Genomic DNA, 23,840 nt, shown 5'->3' with positions numbered 1-23,840 from the left:
TCTTTACTTATTGTTTGTAAGGTATTATCAGCCCTATGTAAACTTGTTAGTTTTTTTTAATTTACAATTTAGTTTATAATCCCTTATGAAAAACAAGACTTTTAAATCTGTACCCAAACTTAATTTTCGAAAATCTTTAGCATCTCACTTTAACGAGTTTGTGCAGAGGATTTTTGAATCAGTTATAATTGAAATTATTTTTAAAATACTTTTTATATTATTTCTTTATCGGTAGTATTATTTCTTTATCGGTAGTATTAGAGCAAATTATTATATAAAAAAAAAAAAAAAGTCAAAAAATTCCCACCCCTAATGCAAATATATTACATAAACAAAAACACTTTTTCATTAAGTTGTAATAAATAATAAAATTCAAACAGCTATCAAAAAAAAATTTTATGTCTCTACAAATGTTTGCTGTTGAAATTAATAACGCAGCTTCGAAGCCTTAGTGCATATTCTGGGTGACCAATTCCTCTTATGAATATTTGCCAGTGAGAATTAAAAAGATGATTGACAGTTTTGGGTGGCCTGATCACAGTAAAGGCCGAGCGAGACTTTTTTTTGATTGATGAAATATTTGATGTATGAAAAAACGACGGGGTGATACTATGTGTGAAATTGATTGCTAGAAAATTGACCTCTATGGTATACCTCTTCCAGGATCTGGAGCGCCACTGGCCAATTGCTGTGCTTTTGGCCAGGTATCTTTCATCGCTCTGAACAAATAATTAACATCGCCAAGAAAGAGGTGCAGCTCCATTGGTGGATTGAGTTCTAAAATCAGAATATTAATTTGTCCAGATGCAATACAGTCATGGACCACACTTCCAAACATTTTGGCTTGTTTTACATTACTTCCAACAGCTTTGTAAGAGTTCTTTAAAGTTTGCCAGTGTTCATACCCTTTGATTTCCAAACTTAACAAAATATTTTGTAGTGTGTGACAATGAATATAATGTGGCGTTACCGTCATATATTTTGAAACTTTTTTTTTTATTTATTTTGATAGTAAAAAACGTTTTAAATAAATTTTCTTATGAAAAAAGAGTTATACATTTTATAACTTTTTTTTTTCAATTTCCTGGGAAATTGAAAAAAAATTCGCATTTAAACGCAATTACCTACACTTATCTTTTACATTAGTAAAAGGTGAGTGTAGATAATTGCGTTTAAATGCGAATACCTATTTAACCTTTTAACGAGAAAATAATAATTGATTTAAATTTAACCTTTTAACGAGAAAATAATAATTGATTTAAAATACTGTTTTATGTGTAATAAGAAAAAAGAAAAGGAAAATTTTTTTCGGACTTAATGGTTAGATTTAAAATTTATCGTTTTTGGAAACTCAGATGTATGCACTCTAACCTTTTATAGGTGGTTTTCTTTGGTCAGCCCAAACAGTGAAAAATAAGTAATAGTGAGGTATTACCTAGATAGTATTCCAAATTACCTCCTATCTGTGTTCTATATTACCAAAAAAAAAAAGATATAAACAATGATATACATATAAAAATATTTTATTTCGTGTTATTGGTAAAGTTTTAGCTTTGTAAATTTTTGTTCTATTTTTCACTCAATGACGTGATGTAGTTGTATTGTTATGTTTGTAGTTATATAACATATAATTTTAACATAAGATTTTAAGAAATAATTTATTTGAAACCCCTTAATGTTATATAATAACATGTAATATCTTATTATATAACATATCAAGGAATTTCAAATAAATGAATTGAATGAATAAAAATCGTGCAATAAGTAAATAAAATTGATATCTAAATTTCGCTACCAAATCAAACAAAACAAAAAAAAATCTTTTACTCCGGTCAAAAACTGAAGATTAAATTCCAGTAAAAGTATTAATAAACTTGTTTTGTGTCACTCATCAAATTGTTTATATTACGTAAGCATGGTTTGTAACTTCACTTCTGAAGGGAATTTTGGTGAACTGGAACTGGTTTCATATATATTCTCCCAAAGGGTATCATTATCCCATGTTAAAAGGCAAACTAGTTTTGACGAAACAAAGTATAGGGAGATGATTATTTTTTTAATTTTTTTTCTGAAAAATTTATTGATTTAGTTTGGAAACAAGGTTCTCGAATAACTTTCATTTTTTTACATATAAATGTTGTGCTCTCTATTATTTAAACAAATTGCTTCTGGATCATTTAAATACTCATCAATCTGTTCAACTCTTGCTTCGTTTTTTGCAAGGTCTCAAATTTTTAAGTAACTTTGTGTATTGCATATTTATCAATGTGACATTCCTAACATAAAAGTTGAAGTCTATATATTTTTATGTAGCAAATAAAATATTTAATTTTACGATAAAAGCCTAAATGGGAAATCTCTTCTTTATTATTGGTTAGTTTATTAATTATCATCCATTGTAACTTTTAAAGACAAATTAGTCTTCTACAGAATTTACCAAACTGTCATCTTTTGACATTTTTTTTTGTCACCATTAAGCGAATCATATTTTCTTTCGCTTATTTGTTATTTCTTTATTCATTATTTACCTTTCCGAACAATATTAATGATTTGACCTTAAAAAATTTCTTCACTGTAACTTTTAAAAATAACAAAAAAATTCATTTTTTCATTAAGTTTTCAACTTTTAAGTTTCAACCGGAGTATTTGTATGAAAAAAAAACAAATTTGAAACTATGTGAAACTTGGTTTTTTCTTACTTGACTACAGTTAAACTTTATCAAATGATATTACGGTGATTAACACTTTCTTCACGGGAAATTTCAAAAACAGCAAAAAAAAAAAAAATTAATTACATACTTGATTTCTTTTTTTTTTTTTTTAAAAAAAAAAAAGAAAATTCTTTTCATTGCTCGTGTTTATTTCAAATGGATTATAATTCAGATGGATTATAAGTATGTCTATTTAGAGATTTTTTACTTTTGAGAACCATCAACTCAACAAGTTGGAATAGTAAGAAGTAGAGAAAAATTACTTATCTGAAATTTGGACTTAACACAATGAGACTTTTGTTACAAAAAATTGAAGCCGTATTTTTATTTATAACAATGTGTGTGCGATTTATAAACTATAAGGATTTGTTTTCATACATTCTTACCTTTGAACTTCGATAATTTCACAAATATGAAGTTATTACGAAATAATGTACAGCTGGGTTTTTTTTTTTTGCAAACGTGTCTAATTTTTTGGCGGGATTTTCTCAATTAAAACATTTAACATCTACTTTGCTTACAATAAAAAAATAAGTGCGCGTTAAAGTCTCCCGCTTAATTCATACATTTTGTTTCTATTTCTGTCCAATCAAAATATTCTATTTAATTATTAATTTTCAATTTAACCAATCAAATTGTACAAGAAAATTATTTTTTCTGTTGAAACTTTAATGATCATATTTTGTGGCAGGAAATTTGAATCAGTGCTACTGTTGTTACTTATGAGAAATCTTAATCATGCCTCTAACTGACTGCACGAATTTGATAAATAATTTAAATGTAGTTGAAAATGACTTGACTCCGAAAGCAAAGTTAGCCGCTCAGCTTTATACAAAAAATCAGCAACCTATGCAACATTCAATGGAAGAAATAAAACAAGCTGTAAGAGTTATATAGTTAAATTATAAAAGTTTTAAAATTTTGATTAGAAAGAAGTTGAGCTATTTGTTTATATAAAATTCTTTACATTTAGAAACCTAATATAAATGCAGAAGAAAATGACGATGAACCTTTACTACGAGAAAATTCCCGAAGGTTTGTTTTGTTTCCAATTAAATATCCAGACATTTGGAAGATGTACAAACAAGCTGAAGCCTCCTTTTGGACAGCAGAGGAAGTTGATCTAGCGGCTGATGCCATTCACTGGGAAGAAAAACTCAAACCTCAGGAAAAGTATTTTATCTCACATGTTCTTGCTTTCTTTGCTGCTAGTGATGGAATTGTCAATGAAAACCTTGTAAGGCTTTGATTTGTTTCTTGCCTTTTATGTTTAATCTAATCTTCAGATTATCCTTCAAGCAATATGAATTAAATTATTTCTCCTTCAAATTTCTTTAACAGTTTTTAATGTAACAGGTAGAGTGCTTCAGCCAAGAAGTTCAAATACCAGAAGCAAGAGCTTTCTATGGCTTTCAAATTGCTATTGAAAATATTCATTCAGAAATGTATTCCTTGCTTATTGATACCCTTATTAAAGATCCAACAGAAAAATCAAATTTATTCAATGCAATTGAAACAATGCCATGTGTTCAAAAAAAAGCAGTGTGGGCACTAAAGTGGATTAATAAGGAACGTGCTTCATTCTCTGAAAGAGTGGTTGCATTTGCTGCTGTTGAAGGGATTTTTTTTTCAGGATCATTTGCTGCCATATTTTGGCTCAAAAAAAGGTTTGTTTTTCTTTCCAAACTTCTAATTAAATCTAAAAATACTTTTATATTGGCTCAGTTTTGAAAATTTGAATACCGAACAATCAAGTATGCAGTATTTGCTGATTTAATTAAAGGCTTCTCTTTTTAGAAATCTTCTGCCAGGAGTAACTTTCTCAAATGAGTTAATTAGCAGAGATGAAGGTTTACATTGTGATTTTGCATGTCTAATGTATAAGCACATAGTTAACAAACCATCTGAAGAACGAGTAAAAGAAATAATCCGGGATGCAGTAGCCATTGAAATTGAATTCCTTACTGAGTCTTTGCCATGTGACTTACTAGGAATGAACAAAAATCTTATGAAGACATACATACAATTCTGTGCTGATAGACTAATAAATGCTCTTGGTTACTCAAAGGTGACTTATTGTTCTTTTGTATTAACACTATATTTATATTTTTCAAATAAAATTTATTATTTTAGTTGTATCTTATTTGCAGGAATGGAATGTTGAGAATCCTTTTGATTTTATGGAAAACATATCTTTAGCAAGAAAAGCAAATTTCTTTGAAAGTCGTGTATCTGACTACCAGAAGGCAGGTGTTATGGACTCAATCAATACAATGGCTAATAAAAATCTTAAGTTTTCAGATCTTGATGATTTAGATTTTTAAACTGAGTAGTTCGATTAGTATTGTGATTAGTATAGTGGAGATCTTTAGCCACTTTGATCTCTTATATCTCTTATTTATCTCCAAACATTGGATAAAATAAACTATTTATTTTTTTATGGACAAGCAAAAAAGATTTTAAATTGTAAATAATGCAAGTGTCTAGTTATCTTCTTAACAATTCAGTGTGATTTTCACGTACTTTAACTACGAAGAAAAACCTCTCTTTAAATATTTATAAAAAATTCACACATTTTCGACATCAACTAAAAAACAGATAATCTGGTAAAGTGACTGAAATGCTGCATGCATACCGCCCTGCTAATGAAATGTTCTGGGAATGGTTGAAAGGATGTTCGTATCAAGTCACTTGTTTGTTTAAAAACAATTTTTCGGCTAACAAATTCAAAATGGCGTTTTTTTTAAAAGTACTCCAGCTCAGGGTCTTGATTATATTTTACGCGCTGTAAGAGAGCGATACTTGATTTAACTTTTGACTAAAATGAGTTTTACTAACGGGTATGGTTTAACTAAGACAAGAGTACTAGTAATTTCAGCTAAGCCAGTTTAAAGTGAAGGGCAACACGCGCCGATATTAGGAATGTGAGAGAAACTCGAGTGATACTGCGGATAATACCAGTTTAAAATCAACATAAATAACGGCATCCTAAATCTCTCTACTATAACCTGTTATAAATAAAGCTTACAAAGAATTATATGGGAAAACAAGATCTGTAGGCAAAAAGATAATCCCCATAATTTATCAACTGGATGCAAAAATTTGCAAATAAGCAAAAAAAAAAAAAAAAAAAAAGGTTTGTCCCCAATAATCACAAAATAACGAATTATCTATAAGGCTGTTTGCGTCAATAAAGTTCACCTTATTCAATTCAGGTATCCTCTTCCACAGAGCTCTTTTTTCTTTGGTTGCATCAGAGTTAAATTGCGAATCACTTTCATTTTAAATATACTTGGGGTGAGAGTATCTAAAAAACAAATATTAAAAGCTTCGAAATCTCAACTATGTTACTAAACTTGTTAAAATTTGACCTAATAATGAGTTTCCATACTGTTCCCTATTGAAGTTTGATTTTATCCTACAAAACTCTTTCGCAACAAATGGTTGGTTCATTCTCCACAACGCTACATAGCAATCAATTGGTAAAAAATGTAAACATCGAAGAAGTGTCTGATCAAAATTGTGTTCTAATAATAACACAAAAATAGGAACTAAAATTTATATCTTTTAGTGTATAAACATATATGTATATGTATATATATACATATGTATATATATGTATGTATGTTTGTATGCATGTATGTATGTATGTATGTATGTATGTATGTATGTATGTATGTATGTATGTATGTATGTATGTATGTATGTATGTATGTATGTATGTATGTATGTTAGTTTGTCTCTATGTTTATATTGCTTGAGAAGCTGAAAGATGTTGAATGCTGTACATTAAGCATGTCTCAACACATTTACATCATTTATAAAGTCCTTGATTATGGACTCAGATTAAATGTCAAAAGAAAGCTCATTGAAAAATATGTTTGACAAGAATACCAGGAAAAAACTTAAAAGCTAAAAGCAAAAAAAAGAGTAAAAACGAATCTGAAATTCAGTTCTGAATTTTTTAAATCAAAGTTATTCTGATTAAGTTATGGATTTGCCTAGACTTGCAAAGGCAAATCCCTAAACACTGTCAAAATTGTGTTGATTTTATTAAAATCAACTGTGAATTCTGCTGGGTGACTAATGATTATAATTAAAAAAAAAAGATACATATTTATAGAAAATATAAAGGAAATAAAAGTTTAGCAAATCTATTACTAATTAAATAAACAAATGTTCTGTTTTGCTCCTGCAATTCAATAAAAGGTTTTGCTTTTTTTTTTGTTTGTTTACATTAAGCATGACACACATTTATAGAGCAAAGGTGTGTCCAAGTGTGTGCTTTTTTTCAAAGATTTTTGAGATTTTTAATATGGTTTAGTTTAACTTTAATTGTCAGATTAATTTTTATTCTATTTTTACATTTATTTAGCAAATCATTGGCGAGCAACTAGTTGAAGATGCCATTGACACTATGTGATATTATTGCTGTGGGTAAATAGCAAAATTTTATTTTTTAAATAAGTATTTGGTATTTATTTTTTAAATCCCTTTTAACAACTTTAAAGCTATATTTTTAAAGCTCATTAATCTGGGTTTCATGCAAAAATATGTATTGCAATATTTACACACATATGTTTGATGTGATGTATGAAGTCTGTGTGTGGTTCAGTATGTTTGCATAACACTTGGGCTTCATTTTCATCAAATTACAAACAATGTATTTATGTCAAAACTTATATTGTTTAACATCATAAAATATTTATCATGTATCATGTTAAAATTGCTAAAAGTACTTAAAGTGCTAAAAGCTTTTATCTTTTTTCTGACAAATAAAAATCTATTAACTTTTTTTTTACATTTGTGTAGCATTTTTATTACTGTTTTCTTTTTCACAAGTTAGGATTTAAAACTTTCGTTGAAATGAGTGATAGCGGCAGAAGTTCTTGTTTGGAATAATGGCAGCAGTCAGCCAATAAAATAATATTTACATCCTTGCTTTAAAATCAATATTCAATATTTTAATGACTTTGTTTAGATATGGCTGTTTTTTTAAGGTGTAGTTATTTATAGAAAGATGTTGTTATCTGTGCTAATCTTTTTTATTTACATCTGCTGTTGGTGGTTGGTTACATCTAAGAATATTAATTGTTATTCTTTCTAAGGTTTCTTAGTTCTACTGAAAATAAAATTGGATAATGGAATCAATACACTTGATTGCCCTTTATGAATTTCTTCTGGGTGTAGTTGGTGACTGGTATACATATGTTTTGACTGGAGTGATTACCCTTTTTTTTATCCCTGTGGTTGTTCTGATATTGTTTTATGCTGTGGCTGTATTTTTATATGCTCACAAGAGTCGCAGGAGGGGTCATTACAAAGACAGGGAAGTTTGGTCTGAACATTTTTGGAATAGTGCTAGATTGTCTGTCTGTACTTTTATAAGTCTGCTTGCAAAATATTGGCATGGTAAGTAAGTATTTGTTAATCCAAAATTTAAAATGTTAAACAATTTCCAGTAAGCTGTGATTTTTTGAATTGATTCTCAGTAAGTTGTGGTATTAGTGAATTAAAACAAAGATCATTATAGAAAAAGTAAAAGTTGAGTCAAATAACTATCTTAGGAAATTCAATATTTTTGATTATTTTCTTGGATACTGTTATTTAGCACATGAAGTTATAGGGTTGGAGAATGTTCCAGAGAAAGGCCCTGCATTGCTATGCATGTATCACGGAACTCTACCTATAGATGTGTACTATATTCTAGCCAAGTTGCAGCTTTGTAAAAAAAGGCGGTTGAAGGTTGTTGTTGATCATTTTTTGTTTCGATTACCAGGTTAGAACTGTCAGATTTTGCATTTTGAAGTTATATATATATTTTTTAAACTTATTTTTATATTTTTTTTTCTTAAGGTGCACATATATGTATTGACATGTTAAAAATTTATAGGATTAAAGAATTTATTAGAGGTATTTGGATGCTTTACAGGACCTGCAACAGAGTGTGTGAGGACTTTGCGTGTAGGCTTTTTTAGCTTTATTATTTATTTATAATGCTTTTTAAAGCTTGATTTAAATTTTTACTTGTAATTTGCTTTTTTAAAATACTCTTTTTGAAATGTTTTTGCTATGTATTTCTTCTGAATTTTTTCTAGAATTTTTTCTAGTTTTCTTTTCATAACTTTCCAATGATATTTCTGAATGCTCAATTTGTATTGCTTTTTACAGAAAGGTCATCTACTTGCTATACTTCCTGGAGGTGTTCGGGAAGCAATATTTGCAACTGATGAATATGACTTAAAATGGAACAACAGGCAAGGATTTGCCAAAGTAGCACTAGCAGCTCGTGTGGTAAATTTTCTAATAGACTTTTTTTAATATCTTAATTTTTGAAAAATTTAAATATATAATATTAGGTTTATTTATATTACCATCTGTAGATACTTTTTCTTTTTATTTTCAAGAATTTTACAGAAGTTTTACATTTTCATACTACACTCATATTTTGTATTGCTTAACAGCAAAATAATTTCCTTATTTTGGTATGAAAATGCAACTTCAGTTATTGAAAGTATAACTTTTAATAACTAAAGTTGCGTTTTAGTAGTATAGCTATTTTTTTTTTGTTTTCAGAGTATATAACAGTTTTGTTTATTTCAAGTCATTTTTCTTTCAGCCAATCATTCCTGTTTTCACGACAAACAGTAGAGAAAGTTTTAAAGTTGTGAAATGTGTCCAAGGTAACTGAACGAAAACACCATTGTTAAATTTCATACCAGTAGCATCAGTTTTATGCTTGCTGTTAATTTTTGTTGTTTAAATATGTTGCTAATCGTTGTATAGATTTAGATACAGATTATGATAAAACTTTCATCACAGCAAGTTGCAAAAGATTATTTCTATCAACAAAGTTAACAACATCAACTTTGGTGATAGAGCTAATCTATCATTTTATTGTTATAAAATGATTTCTCACTAATATCTCTAATATGTAAGCATTGGGATTTGAGCCTTGGTTTAGTACAAGGTGAGGTAAATTGAATATCAAATTTTTTCTTCTTTAAATACAAACCAAATAAAAAATTGATTTCATAATCAAAACAGATGAACAAAATAAGTATGTTGAGTTTAATGCAAAACCTTTGAATAATATTACAAAAATTTTAAATTTACAGTTCAAGAAAATGTTACTTTTTTTTCTAATTTAGTTTGACAGCTTTTACTTTCTTTTTTTCTTGGCCCTAATAAAATAATTATTATTGCATTTTTTACACTGACATGTCGCCAACTTACTGCTAAATATTTTACATAATATATATATATATATATATATATATATATATATATATATATATATATATATATATATATATATATATATATATATATATATATAGAAAAATGTCTTCTAATTGCACTAAACATATCTATTGAATTGAATACATTTCTGAAATTTCAATCCTTTGGTTCATGCCAAATCATTGGTATTTCAAATGGTGTTGTATATTCAAATATTTTCTACCCTTCAACATTTTTCTGCATACACAAGCTGCCTAAATTTTTATCCTCGTCACCCACTTTGCATACAAAATAAAGTTCATATGCTTTCTTTGTAAGTGGTGTAGATTTTTTAAATTGAATATTTTCAAACAATAAATATAATTAATTCATATATATTTTCTCGATTAATAATGTTAGTGAAATACATCTGAAACTATCGACAGAGTTAATACATGAATTAAAAATTCGTAACATCTAAAAACAATTATTCAATTTTAAAAACTTTCAGTAAATATTCAGATATAATTGATTAATGATTTGATAAATCCTCCTGTTGATAGAATAGGAGCTAAATATAAAGAAAATTTAGTAATCATCATTTCTTAAAAATTACATCTTGTATTTATTAAATTTTAATGTAATCCTTTGAAGGGTTTTGTTAAACCTATGATCAGCACACAAGCTGGAGGAAGCGCCATGTTTCGATTATTGAACTGCAGGCTTTGTTTTTCTGGCAGCATCTGTGACAGCAAATTATTTTGCAACAGGATTACTGTCACCGATATTGTCATTCTGCTTTAGCTACCATGTGTATAACATTTACCTCTATTTATGTAAATATTAAGCATGATTGATAATTATAGATTAAAAAAAAAAACTTGATGTTTTATACTATAAAGGCTTTTAAGAAAGCAAAGTAAAAAAAGAGTAAGATTCATCTTTATCAATAAATGTATTATTTGTACAACTACTTTAACATTAAAATTTTTTAAAAACCTTTACCAGATTGGTAAGTTGCTTTTTACAAGTAATTCTGTTAACGGTAGTTTTGAAATAGAGCAATTATTTTCTATTTTTTCAAAATCATTGTTTCAATTGACAAACAACCCTGAACTAACATAAATTTTAAGAAATCTTTCCTACTCCACTCGAGAAATTGCATATAAAATAACATTTAGTTCCCAAAAGTATCCACTAATTTAAAATATTTAAAACAAAGCGAAGGAAAGTGAAAAACAGTTTATTATATCAAAAACTAGTTACATCGAAATTTTTTGTATTGACACTTTTGTTAGAGAGAAACGTGTGAACCAAGGTTAAGTCCTTTGTACCAGGGGTTTATTGTACCAGGGGGTTTATTGCAGCAAGATTCTACTGTATTAAATCGCTAAATTTTTTACATAAAACAGTAATTCCCTATCTTCATCCCTTCTTAAATTCTGTGAAGAAAGCTGAAGTGCAAAAGCAAAAAAAGTAATTTTTGACAACAGCTTTAACTCCTCTCTCTCTCTCTCTCTCTCTCTCTCTCTCTCTCTCTCTCTCTCTCTCTCTCTCTCTCTCTCTCTCTCTCTCTTTTTTTTTTTTTTGCTTTTTGAGTTCACAGAACTGCGCACACGTTACGAATTTGAAACACTAATAAAAATAAAGGTAACCAGTTTTGATTTTAACATTCTTTGAATTTTCGTAAACAATTATTGTTCTAAATACTCTAAAAAACGATACGAATAAACAACACAACTGAACTCCGCTTCTTCGCGAAGTATTTACAAGGGCATCCGCGAAACACGTCTAACGTAAAAATTGTTATCATATTACTATATCATAACAATTTTTACGTTAGACGAGTTATATTTCACTAAATTCGCTCAATTCGGTTGGTTCTTTATGATTTTTTTTTCAGATTTTAGTAATTTCCCTTGATTCGATAGGTTGTTTGGGAATTTTTTCTGCTGATAATGGTTGCTGGTCTTTTTTGAAATTAGCGTTTTTATTCATAAAAGATTGCTGAATGAAAAGTTAAGTATGCAGCCCACACACTAGCAGACCACATACAAAGAGAACAAACACAAGCAGACCACACACAAGCAGACCACACACTAGCAGAACACACACGAGCAAATCACAAACATGTAGCCTGCACAGTTTTTTAATTTAAATCTGAACTTTAACATTGATTGTAAAATCAATGTTAAAATTTAGATGTAAATTAAAAATTTGTGCAGACTACATGTTTATGATTAAATTGTTTTAAATAACATGTTTGTGAAAAGAAAAAAATATCGTTTACAGTTTAAATCACTATATATATATATATATATATATGCATATATGTTCTAATTATTTTCTCATTAGTAATATTCATTAGATTATTATTGTCGTATGAAATAGTAGCGCGTCAAACTTTCACCATAATTGTTTTATATATCAGACAGTCATAAACGAGTGAGCTATGAGTTGACGAAGGTTTATAATAAATTTTATAGCGGGCTGTTAAATGATTGCTTTTTTTTCCTTTTTAATGTAGGTATTTTTCAGAAAGTATATGAAACTACTAAAATACCTTTGGTTTTATACTATGGTGGTTTTCCCGTCAAAATGACGTAATGAATTTATTATTTTTTATATCTCTCTTCATATTTTTTTTTGTATACCATAAAGTAACGTCCCCCGGTGTATAACTTGTGAATTTTCCGGTCTGCAAAATGTAATTTTTTCGTCAAATTTTATGTATGCTTTCACTTCTCAATGATTCTTTCAATATTTTTTTTATTTTTAGGACATATTTTGGTCCAAAGATCGAATACGATCCTAGGATGTCTCCAAAAGAAGTTTCTGACTTAGTAAGTCTGTCTCTAAAACCTCTCAGTATACGAAAAATTGCTTTTTTTTTCCCATTCTTTGCTTATTCTTTGTTTGTTCGTTATTTGCTCATTCTTTCACTTATAGTGTGCAGATGCGATATCTAAAATGATCACAAAACATCAAAGAACTCCTGGAACTGTTCTTGGGGGACTTAAAGATAGATGGCTTCCTCAATGGATGAAGCTTCTATGACATAGATTATTGTTAGTACAAAGAGGTTTATGTGTATGTTTTAGTACGCAATCACAGAATAGAATATTTCAAGGTAGCGTGTGTATGTGCGTGTGTAAGCGTGCGTGTGTGTGTGTCACGCCCAAACAAAAAAAGAAGCTAATAAAAAAAAAACCACAAAAAAAAAAAAAAAAAAAAAAGAAATTTTTTATATTTTGTGTATATTCTAATAGCATTTTTTGTTGCTAGCATTTTTACAAAATTATGTTTTTTTCTAATTTTGCCTGCATTTTTTTAAGTCAAACCCTCTCAGGCTCTAAAAACTTTATTTAAAAAAAAAACAAAAAACCTGGGAGCGCTCAAACTGCGGTAATACTTAGTAATTTTAGAATTCGTTAATGGATTTCCACATAAATTTTTAAAAATAAAAATCGTTTATAATACAAAGTGCTTAGTGTTCGTTAAAAAATTTTGCGTGTTTTATTCGCTAGGTTAAAAAAAAAAAAAAAAAAAAAAAATTATTTATATATATTTTTATAAACAAGAAAAAGTATTTCATTTTACTTGACGTTTGTATATGTAATATATATTTCAACTGCTTCACGTTCGGTTTTAGTTTTTGGCAATATTAAATTGTCAAAATATAAATTTTAGTTTTTGACAATAATAAATTGTCAAAATATAAATTTTTACAATTGTAAACAGAGAAGTTAATTTTATTTACAGAAATGACATTTTTTTAGTCTCGTGTTGTCTGCATCTTAAAAATAATTAGTAACTCTCTGTATAATGTTATACACATCAACAGTAAAAAAAAAAAAGTTGTTGAATTTTTTATGTTTTCTCAGAGCATTTCATTTTTCATCACAACAAAAAAACCCCCTTAAACTAAAAACTTAGCCTTTCAAATAATTGAAGGGCAACGGCCGTTTCAATTTTGATAAGTTGACGGTAATGTTATTTTCGCCTTTATTTTTAAATGACTCCCACTATACAATTTTAACCAGCTAACCAAAAGGAAACATAAGTTGCTATATTTTTTTCATTTAGCCAGTTATTAGAAACAGGTTTCATCAAACAAACACAAGTATAACTAGTAGTATGCCAAGATGAAGTTAATGAAAACATTTTGAAAAACTTTTATGGTGCATCTCATACCAGTAGTATCCTTCAAATGAAAGTTTATCATGTTACATATTAAAAAAACTCGTGTATCAGAATTGTTTGGAAACTCATTTCTTCAGATTATCAATACAAATCCAACAGAATAGGGCCGTGCCAAGCTTTTGCGGGGCCTTTTCTCAAGTTATTTTTTTAAATAGTTAATGGTTCCTTTTCAGTTGCTATGTTTGTATTTAGGATAAGAATCAGATACAACAAACATTTTCAATATATCATAGTTCCACATTTCTTAAAAATGAAATTGTGTAGACCTTTTTGAAAAGATTTTTTCTGCATAAGCAATAGTGATTAGACTTGTCAGTTGTATACGAAGAGCAACACATTATTTGAGTAAATAACTGTCTTCCAGTTGATTTGCACATATCGTAGACGATCTAGAACAATTGCATAGTGACTTGGGATAAAATTGCTGAAATGTAGCAGTTCTTCGCAAAGGTCTTTAACACCACTTTCATCTTTCGTTTGAACCTGGAGTCTATATTGAAGTTTTATACAACTCATCATAAGCTTTTCTTGTAGCATTTCTCTTTATACACATATGTTAGCAAAAAGCTAAACTTATCAGAATGACTTAATTTTTTTAAAAGGAAATGAGGGTACTATCAACAATTGCTAAAAACTATTCGGGTTTAAATGATTTCTTAAGATTCTCCACAAATTCATCCTGATCTAATTGTCAAAAAGTCTCTTCTTGGTTCTGCCTCGTTTTTTTTTTCTGTTTTATTCGGAACTCACAGTTACTTGCGGCAGAACTTTTTTGCTGCAAGCGTTTTAGAAAACCTGAAGAATAATATTCTTTAAGAAAAACTATTAGTTGCTTCAGATTATTTAAATCTATAACCATTTCAATGTAGTTTTTTGCAAGATTCTGCTAGTGAAATTAACTTTAGCTAAAATATCACATCAGACCATCAAGCCAGTTAAAAAAATTTATTGTTCAAAAGTTATCGTGTAGAGAAGTTTCACTTTTAATTTTCAAATCTGTTACAGCCTGGTAAAATCTTGATTTTATGAAGTGGGTCCCTGCAGGAAAATCTTCATAAAGAAAAAGACAAATATTTTATAATTTATTTTAAGAGGCTCCACTGCGTAGGGTCCTCTGAAGTGCAGGGCCCTTGGCAGTCGCTCAGCTTATTGAGGCCAAAATTTGGCCCCACACGGAGTATGTTGTTGTATGAAAAAAGATACAAATATCTTCTCACAAAGGTTTTAGAAGGGAAGATTTTTTTTAAAAAAAATCTACTTTCTCTGATTAACTTTTATGACTAGAAGTAAAAACTTTTAGAATTCTTCTTGTAATTTAAAAATACGCTAAAACCTGACCTGACCAAGAAACAATGTGCAAAAAACAAATGGTTGCTTAGGTCAATATTGGCCTCGATCAATATTGGCCTCGCCCTCTTATAAACGGTCATCAAGAATTTTACTCAGGCTAAGGTAGTCTTCATCTATTTCCTGAAAGTGAGGTATACTCTGAGATGATATTCTGCTGGGTCTTCTCTGAACGCAGCAGGTGTGCATGACTACAAGTCAGCCGGCTGGATAATACTTAATACTTAAATAATTTTTTTCAGAAACATCATTTAGAATCCCATAGCAAAGAAAGTTGGCCGAACAAGTAAAAACCTTAATAAAAGTATCTCCATTAAAACAGAGACAGAGACATTACTAAGATCAGAGAGAAAACGTTTATTGGATTAAATTCATATTCCAAAGAAAAATAATGTCACGAAAAGAAGCAGAAGTCACTTCAAAGGAGGAAAATAATCTCATTTAAATAATCAGCTTTTGGTTTTTCCTTAGATCACTTCAAAGGAGGGAAACAACACTTAAATAGAGCTGCATTACAAAAATATCTTTTTGAGAGAAAATAGGATTCAAGAAAAGAAAGAAGATTGATTGCAAATCTCTTGATTGACGATATCCTTTAAAACATTTGATTACGTGCTTGTATTCCAACAAACCCAAGCCGGAAGGACTGTGTTGATAAGATTGTTCCTTTGGTAGCTCAATATTAGTCATTGAAAAAGTCTTGAAACAAGAAGACAAGACGGAATAGCAAAACAGAACACTACTTTTCTTATATTTAAACTCGAAACTCATTTTGCACAGTTCACACTTTAGACTCTTTCATTATTAACTATTTTCAAACATTTAAATAGTTTATTTTTGAAACAAAAGGCAAAAAAAAAAGCATCAAAAAAAATCTTACTAAAGAGCATAATCAAGGTAATAACTTTTCAGTGAGAAAAAAATTAGCAATGCATCAATACAAATCTACAATAACGCTAGAAATTCCAAGAAAATAGCTGTTGAAAAAAAAACATGTAGAGTAACCAATGGAATAGGTCAACGATAGCAACTGCCCCAACAACCTCCTCTGATGAATTAAAAAAAAAGCAATTAGTGTTACCTACCAACTGACAAAATAAAATTGAATTAAAACTTGATAATGATCAAGTAAAGGTGGTCCTAGGTACAAGAAAGCCCTAGGTACACGAATCTCCCCTACGGCTTCTTGTTTTTTATTCTTGTACTTTTTTCTCACAATAATTAATACGTAATTTTTACAATTAATACAATAATACGTAATTTTTACAATTAATACAATAATACGTAATTTTTACAATTAATACAATAATACGTAATTTTTACAATTAATACAATAATACGTAATTTTTACAATTAATACAATAATACGTAATTTTTCTCACAATAAGACTGTAGAAAAGAAAGGTTCCAATAGCATAGTATCGATGTTTCTGCACTTTCTCACTGAACTGCTACCAAATTAGCTTCTCATCTTCAACAGTTCTATGATTTATGTTCAGAACAACATAAAGATTAGGCCCAAGTTTAATTGTCTACATGAGTTATCAAAACGATATAACAATATCAAACGAAATCGCGGTGGCAAAAAAGTTTAGTAAAAGAAAGAAAAAATATTAAAATGTTAACTAAATGCTCTTTAGTCAACATCTTTTACTTCACTTATTGAATAAACAAGGAGAAAAACATAATCTTATTGAAAAGCTGTATGTAATTTTTATTTCTTCATGTAAATCATGATTTTTATTTCTGATTTGAATTATGATTTAAATCATCAGTTTTAAGTTTATTTTATTTAAATTATATGTCTTTACTACTCATATTTTGAGTGAGAAAGTTTTCGACGTTTTTATCTTTAAAACTTGTTTTTAGTACGGAAAGCGCACTTGAGAAGCTCAAGATGGTAACATACTCATCCAGGTAAACAGGGATATTTAAACTTTTAAGTCTACTTTATGTTAATTTTCCATGTATTGCTTATCAACAACTTAAAACAAAAAAATTAGAGAGTGTGCAAAAGCTGTTATACGATAACAATTGGTTAAAACCATTGGCAAATTGAACTGACCAATAAAATTTTGTCAGTATGTTTGCATATAAATGAAGTTTATTTTAGTATGTTAATATTTCTTGTTTTGAGAAATGAGGGAGCTGCGTTACAGCGTGCAACAAAGAATCTTGTTAATAAAACACAAATATTTGTTGAAATATCTAGTTTCAATCCAACACCAATATTGTAACTTTGATTTACCTGCCCCAACAAGGAAAACTATTGACAATATGTTTAACAAGTGAGAAACGGCAGGTAGTGTTAATGATGCACATTGATCTGAGCAGGCCTTTATCGATTAGGGCAGAGGAGAATCGCCAATTGGTCAAGTAATAGAATGTATAAAATATGATGGAATGCAACTTGCTTGGGTGCTCGTTTAAAAGTTCAGGGAAACACTTTTAAATATTTAACATAAATGACAAAATTTTTTTTGTTTTCCGTTACTATAAATACAATTTGTTTCATTTTTTTTCTTGTAGTATAAAAATTATTGGTAATATCATCATCACTCTGTAAGTTTTGAATTGTTTTATGGGAACTTGAGGCAGCTTCAAACTACACCTGTTTAAAAAGAAACCTATTATGCCACGCAATAGCAAGAGAATGTTGTCTTTCTCCTCATTTCCAACTTACACCCTTTAACTCTTCTCTTAGTTTTAGTAGGAGAAATTTACATTTATTTATAACATTGTTTCCTTGTTTCCTGCTCTTTGATAATCTTAAGTTTCTGTTTTTTTTCGGTTAAATTTCGGTTTCATTTTTAAAATAGAATATCACTGAGGCATAAGGCCGGGTCTAGCCGCTTTAGAGACTTCGACCTAATTTTGTGAACCTCCTTCTGGTAAGTGAACATTCGGTGTCAACAATCCACTAAGGTAGAGATCTTAAATATTACACGGCAGAACGTTTTTAGGGGTAGAGCATTCAACCAAAACTAAGTTTATGAGCGGAAAGGGGTTTATTTTAACCAACAATTGTTGACTGGAGAGAGCGGATTAAAATCAACAAAATCTTTGTGATTTTGTTGATTTATGATCGCTCGAATCTTTCTTAAAAGTAGCAAAATTATGGTCTGCAGAACCATAATTTTGCTATTTGAAGAAAGATTCACAATTTACCTAAATTACTATCACACAGTGTTTAATCAACAGTTTAATATACAAAAAACTATGAGACCACTACCACTTGAGTTAACAGTTTAAAAAAACTGAACTGAACTTGAACCAGCGACTTTCACTTTCTGTATATTTAACTGTTTGGTAGCCCAAGATTTTAAAAACTACTTTATCATTTTAAAGAAAAACTTAAGTAGATCTTTTAACACGAGGAACAAAACAATTTTGTGACCAATGACTTTTTTTTCTATTGATAAGAAACGTAGCAGACAACATGGGCTAACCCATACGCTGTTCTTGTTGGTGCTTCTTAAAAAGCTATTATCTATTTACATTTTGGTCGGAAACGTTTTAACAAATATCAGGTTATTTCTTAAAGAGTCTTAAGTTCTCTAAGAAATAGCCTGATACCTGTTAAACGGTAACATCTGGTTAACATTTTACTACCATAACAGCTAATGCTGCTGGAAAAGTGGAGAAAGAAAGTATAATACGCTTTTCAATGAAAGCAAAATAATTTTAACCAAATTATTCAACAGAAAATTTAAAATCTATGTTGTTTTGTTGAAATAAAACCCAAATTTAAAATTAATATCAATTAAGCAAATTACAATCATTTTATTCATCAATATAAATTTTTGTTAACAACCGTATTTGATTTGATGTTGAAAACTTTTTATTGAAAACCTCCTGGACTGACTTTTCCCTCAAGTTTTGATCTCTCTTTTCGTTTCAATTATTTACACTAAGCATAGTAGATATACCACAACTCCGATAAGCAAATTCTTTTCCATTTAATTAGTAAAAAAAAAAACTCAAATTAAAAAAAGAAGACACGAAGGAAACATCATTAGGCGCATTATCTAAAGAGGGGAGGGGGGAAATTCGAAACAAATTTCTCAGTAATTTGCAAAAGCCTGAAATCATATTATCTATGCGAGGTTTTACTCTTAAAGACGTTTTTTTAAAAAAAAGGGCAGAAAATTTAATTTTACACAAGATGTTGTTACACAAACAATATTTTTGGGTAGAAAAAAATTCTAAGATAAAAAATTCTGATAGTAAAAAAAAAAAAAAAAAAAAAAAAAAAAAAAAAATTCTCATCAACTATAATTTATTCATCAAAGAACATAACTACATTACGATAACGAAATTTTGTGCAAAGACAATGAAAACGCTGTCCCTCCCCCCTCACCCACAATTTAAAAAGCTGTTATTTATAAATAGACAAAATACAGACGTAAAATCGAAATCAGCGCAATCACTTGAATTTCTCGAGAAGCAAATCACGTTCGATGCTAAGTCCCTGTATAAAATACAGCACGTAAAACAAATTTACACGATACCACTACAAGCGAGCAAGAATATTTTGCATATGTCTGTTTTTGGTTATTTTTTTTTTTACCATTGAAAAAAAACTTATTAATATTCATCGGCTTCTCCAGAAATTTCTTCTCCGTTTTCGAGTTCATCAGGAGGCGCAAATCCTTCCTACAATAAAAAACATAAACGCGATTCCAAATTAGCTAATCAAGCGGAAATAGTATTAAATGTGTCAATAATTACACCATTTCTACATAGGTTTTACCTCAGTAGCGTATAGAATTTGTAAAACTCGTTCGCTTAATTCAGAGCCAGCATTCTCAGGTTCTTGGCATATTACTTCAATATCTCTGAGTTTTCCAAAATAAAAATCTCTTTCTTTTTCTAAACCTTCCACATTTGTCCGAAGTTCACTTAACTAAAAGAAAAAAAATTGAAGAGAGCATTTGGGATAAACTATAACAAGAGCTTACAAGAGAAAAGTTTTTAATGAGTCACTTCTATAGTAAGATTGTCAATTTCTTGCTGATTAACTGGAGATTTAACATTTGGTTTGGCAATGCTCGAGGCAGACTTAGCTGGAGCAGGTGAGGCTTTTTTTGGTGCGATGGTGGCTGAAGGTAACTTGGGCTTTATGGTAGATGGCTGTTTAGTGGCAACTGCTGCTACTGGCTTTTTAACTGCAATACCAGTTGCACCAGTAGTTGGATTAGGCATAACTCCTCCTCGAACAGCCAAAGCATCATACTCTTGACCTCCATAGTTGGCATCAAAAAATTTCTTGAACCATTGCAGGAACTCAAAGTTATCCTGAAATTTACCTTTCACTAACTTATCCACTGGAATGATCTAGAACAGAAAAAAATACGTAAACTTTCTTTTGACCAAATTAAAATTCAGAATTTAAAAACTTATGATTAAAAAGGAATTTCATAAATTGAATAAATTTACAAATAAACAATGTTGAAGAAAGTTTTAAAATGTATTCAAATAAAATAACACCTTATCGACTCCAACTTTTTTAAAACCTGTCTGAAGCAATTTCCAATTTTGAATGTACTCATGTTCCAGTTTGGCCTGGAATTTTACTTTCTTTATTGGGATACAATCTGAAAAAGGAAAATGCCAAATCATTTTAAACTTCTCATATAATAGTATAAATCCAAAAAGCTCTTTTATTTTACACATGTTCTGCAGAACATGTGGAACACGTTCATAGAAAATGAACACAGCATGAACACAGTTTATAGAAAAATTGTTTATCACTATTTAAAGTGCTCAAAAATTTTTACCACTTTGACAAAAAATAGAAATTTAAAATTCTCAAGATACTTGCATTTCTCTTGTTTTAAAAGTCAAGTAAAAAATAGCACAGTTGAGTAAGTCAGTTTTGAATAGCAGATATAAACCAAATGATGGAAATGGTAACTTTTTTGTTAAAAAGTTATAAATACCCTTTATAAAAACATGGCTAAAAAATTCTTTAAAAGATGCGGGAAATTTATTAGAAAATATAAGTTGCAATACAACTAAAACCAAAACTCTTGTTTCCATCTTTTAGATATAGATGTATATTGCAATTGAGTAAGCTTCAACTGCAATATAATAACTTTTACAGAGAAATTTTAAAAATACATAACTTGATAGCAAAAGAAATTTTTGTTAATGAATGGCTCACTTTAATTTTTTTTGAGAGTTAAAATGGAGATTAAATGAAGTTTGAAAACAATCGTTGTTTTAAATTTTTGATTCAAAATAACAGAAATCATATTGAACACATGCCAGCAAATAAGTTCTGCTAAATAACTGAATAATTTATTATCAGAATAACACTAGTTCATAAATTATTAATTTTCAACTTGTAAAAAAAGGAAAATAATGAAATGAGTAAAACACATCAAATAATACAAATACAAATGGTAATGTAATGAAAAGTGGTAATGATAAATAGTAGCATAATAATAATAATAATAATAATAATAATAATAATAATAATAATAATAATAATAATAATAATAATAATAATAATAATAATAATAATAATAATAATAATAAATAGTAATATAACCATAACAACAACAACAACAAAAAACAACAACTTGACTTGATTTTACAACATTGAAAGTTTTTTAGCAATACTAATTAGAAAAAAAAGTCAATAACCCAGTAATGAAAAAATCGATTCAGTAAAAAGTAATAAAATACAAAAAAAAAAGAAGATAAACATACAAATTTCATTAAATAATTTCATAAATATAAATTATACATAAAAATATTAAAATATAAAAACTAAAAGACTCATACTCTTTAAGCAACAATCATAAGTATTTTTTTTCTTTTTCTCAAAGGTGATGAAAATAAAATAAAAAGGTCTTACCGTTACCAGTAAAACTGTTAAATGGTAATCAAAAAGGCAATCAAACTACTTTATTTATTACACTATTTCTTATTTTTATATAAACCTGACCTTGATCTTACATAATTATAAATATTCTACCCCATTTTTGTTTAACTACACTATTAGAATATATTTTTTAAAGAAATGGCTTTATACAACAGTAAATTTACAAGTAAAAATGTTTTAAAATTCTATAAGCTTACTTCTTTTAAGATTGAAACATGATTGTAGTTCTTAAAGACTCTTAAAATATGGTTGTAGTATTTAAAGTTTTATACTAATCTGTATTACACTAGTCTAATTAATCTAATACAGATTAATAAAAAACTTCAATTAGTAGATAATAGTTTTAAAATAATACTGCAGGTACAGAAAAAACAATACTGCAGGTACAGGAAATAAGGTTTGCAATCCTTAAACCCTTATTTAAAATGTAATTATTTTTAGTTAACGAAATACTTAAATTAAGAAATATGGTAAACAAACATTAAGTAAAAGCATAATAGATTAGTAATAATACCCACATAAAATTCAAAACAAAATATAGAGTCTTTATTAGGCTAACTAATTCAACTAAGGCTTACTTTCGAAGAGCATGTCTAAAAACTGGCAATATGCAGCACCTAAAGAAGAAGCAGATATATAAATATCGAAAGAATTCCATAGATAGTACATCAACTGAGCTGAGAAATTGAAAACGACATAAAAGAAATTCAACTGCAATATGCAGTGCAAAAAAATCTGCTCAATGAGCGATATTTGTAATCTATCAAATGTTTTCTCACCGGCACACATCTCCTCTATTTTTGTATAGTTAGTCTGCAGGCTGTCGTTTATCCATTGCATCATTTCATGTCTGCTAAGATTTTCTGATGTGACACCAGTGTTAAAAACATTTACAGCCATTACTTATGTACAGGTGTTACAGTGAAAAATTACCAGAGCAATGACAATCCAACGCCTCCAGCCCGTACGCTTTTTCTGTTTTTGAAATGAGAATGGTCACATATCAAAAGTTAAACGGAAGAAATTTTCACGATAGTATTAAAAGGACCGTGAGACCAGTATTTTAATTTTGGAAATTCGGTTTTCCAGTTAGGATGTATGAGAGGGACAAGTCTAATCTGACGATCCCAAATTGATTTTAACATACTTATGCGCTTATTTTAACAATGCCAGAAAGCCAGACAATTTTGCTTCGAACAGTGTTTTGTTGAACAGCAATAATTTAAAATAAAAGTTCATATGAACTGCGGCGCACGTTATGTTTTTGTACCAAAAGGAGCCTCTGCTAACAGAGCTTGCAGAGTTCAACATGCAAAAGTGATAGTATCATGTAGAATTAGTTTAAACTATTTTTTGAGTACTAGAGAACTGAATTTACATAAGCATTTTGCGGATTTTTGCACTAGTCTGAAGAAAATGTTGCATTTTCAGAATATTTTCAAGTTAAAAACATGATTAAACTTAAA

At 28.8% G+C, this 23,840-nt stretch overlaps 3 protein-coding genes across 7 annotated transcripts in view; 2 read left to right on the top strand and 1 right to left on the bottom strand.

Moving 5' to 3' along the window:
- The window catches only part of LOC145185373 (ribonucleoside-diphosphate reductase subunit M2 B-like), a 6,371-nt gene extending 1,161 nt beyond the window's left edge, over positions 1 to 5,210 (top strand). The window contains exons 2-6 of the mRNA XM_090078512.1: positions 3,403 to 3,593; positions 3,685 to 3,948; positions 4,068 to 4,378; positions 4,509 to 4,779; positions 4,862 to 5,210. Of these exons, the coding sequence (XP_089934638.1) occupies positions 3,450 to 3,593; positions 3,685 to 3,948; positions 4,068 to 4,378; positions 4,509 to 4,779; positions 4,862 to 5,035 (1,164 nt within the window). The 5' untranslated portion in view covers positions 3,403 to 3,449 and the 3' untranslated portion in view covers positions 5,036 to 5,210. The remainder of the gene's footprint in view (positions 1 to 3,402; positions 3,594 to 3,684; positions 3,949 to 4,067; positions 4,379 to 4,508; positions 4,780 to 4,861) is intronic.
- A 448-nt stretch (positions 5,211 to 5,658) lies between these two features.
- LOC145189829 (DGAT1/2-independent enzyme synthesizing storage lipids-like) lies at positions 5,659 to 13,486 on the top strand. Of its 5 annotated transcripts, none has more exons than XM_090078515.1 (10): positions 5,659 to 5,926; positions 7,087 to 7,148; positions 7,820 to 8,123; positions 8,323 to 8,490; positions 8,605 to 8,675; positions 8,883 to 9,005; positions 9,331 to 9,394; positions 12,460 to 12,535; positions 12,712 to 12,775; positions 12,882 to 13,486. In XM_090078515.1, exons 3-10 carry the CDS (start codon positions 7,853 to 7,855, stop codon positions 12,987 to 12,989), a joined length of 945 nt encoding a protein of 314 aa, XP_089934641.1. In that variant the 5' UTR covers positions 5,659 to 5,926; positions 7,087 to 7,148; positions 7,820 to 7,852; the 3' UTR covers positions 12,990 to 13,486. The 5 variants fall into 5 exon arrangements, with proteins under 5 accessions (XP_089934641.1, XP_089934640.1, XP_089934642.1 ...); XM_090078514.1 differs by lacking the exon at positions 5,659 to 5,926 and adding an exon at positions 5,941 to 6,193; XM_090078516.1 differs by lacking the exon at positions 5,659 to 5,926 and adding an exon at positions 5,958 to 6,193 and having other exon boundaries at positions 7,087 to 7,144.
- Positions 13,487 to 19,744: 6,258 nt separating this feature from the next.
- LOC145184689 (microtubule-associated protein RP/EB family member 1-like) lies at positions 19,745 to 23,607 on the bottom strand. Its single transcript, XM_080060436.2, has 6 exons — positions 23,154 to 23,607; positions 22,953 to 22,991; positions 20,973 to 21,079; positions 20,469 to 20,819; positions 20,236 to 20,388; positions 19,745 to 20,138 (listed from the first exon to the last, which is right to left on the bottom strand). Exons 1-6 carry the CDS (start codon positions 23,272 to 23,274, stop codon positions 20,070 to 20,072), a joined length of 840 nt encoding a protein of 279 aa, XP_079916562.2. The 5' UTR covers positions 23,275 to 23,607; the 3' UTR covers positions 19,745 to 20,069.
- Positions 23,608 to 23,840: the final 233 nt, after the last annotated feature.

This window comes from Hydra viridissima, unplaced genomic scaffold (genome assembly GCF_058129835.1).
Source record: "Hydra viridissima isolate aposymbiotic clone 2 unplaced genomic scaffold, HvirCarnegie_v1 scaffold_2, whole genome shotgun sequence".
Classification (NCBI taxonomy): Eukaryota; Metazoa; Cnidaria; class Hydrozoa; order Anthoathecata; family Hydridae; genus Hydra; species Hydra viridissima.
This window is presented reverse-complemented; position numbering and strand designations above follow the sequence as displayed.

What these genes read in the sequence shown, in the direction of transcription:
- LOC145189829 (XM_090078515.1), top strand. Translation starts at nt 7,853, where the DNA reads ATGGAATCAATACACTTGATTGCCCTTTATGAATTTCTTCTGGGTGTA. An exon ending in AGTTGTGAAATGTGTCCAAG is followed by an intron (nt 9,395 to 12,459) that starts GTAACTGAACGA and finishes TTTTTAATGTAG; the next exon opens with GTATTTTTCAGAAAGTATAT. An exon ending in GGTTTTCCCGTCAAAATGAC is followed by an intron (nt 12,536 to 12,711) that starts GTAATGAATTTA and finishes TTTTATTTTTAG; the next exon opens with GACATATTTTGGTCCAAAGA.
- LOC145184689 (XM_080060436.2), bottom strand. Translation starts at nt 23,274, where the DNA reads ATGGCTGTAAATGTTTTTAACACTGGTGTCACATCAGAAAATCTTAGC. An exon ending in AATAGAGGAGATGTGTGCCG is followed by an intron (nt 22,992 to 23,153) that starts GTGAGAAAACAT and finishes CTTCTTCTTTAG; the next exon opens with GTGCTGCATATTGCCAGTTT. An exon ending in AAATTCTATACGCTACTGAG is followed by an intron (nt 20,139 to 20,235) that starts GTAAAACCTATG and finishes TTTTTATTGTAG; the next exon opens with GAAGGATTTGCGCCTCCTGA.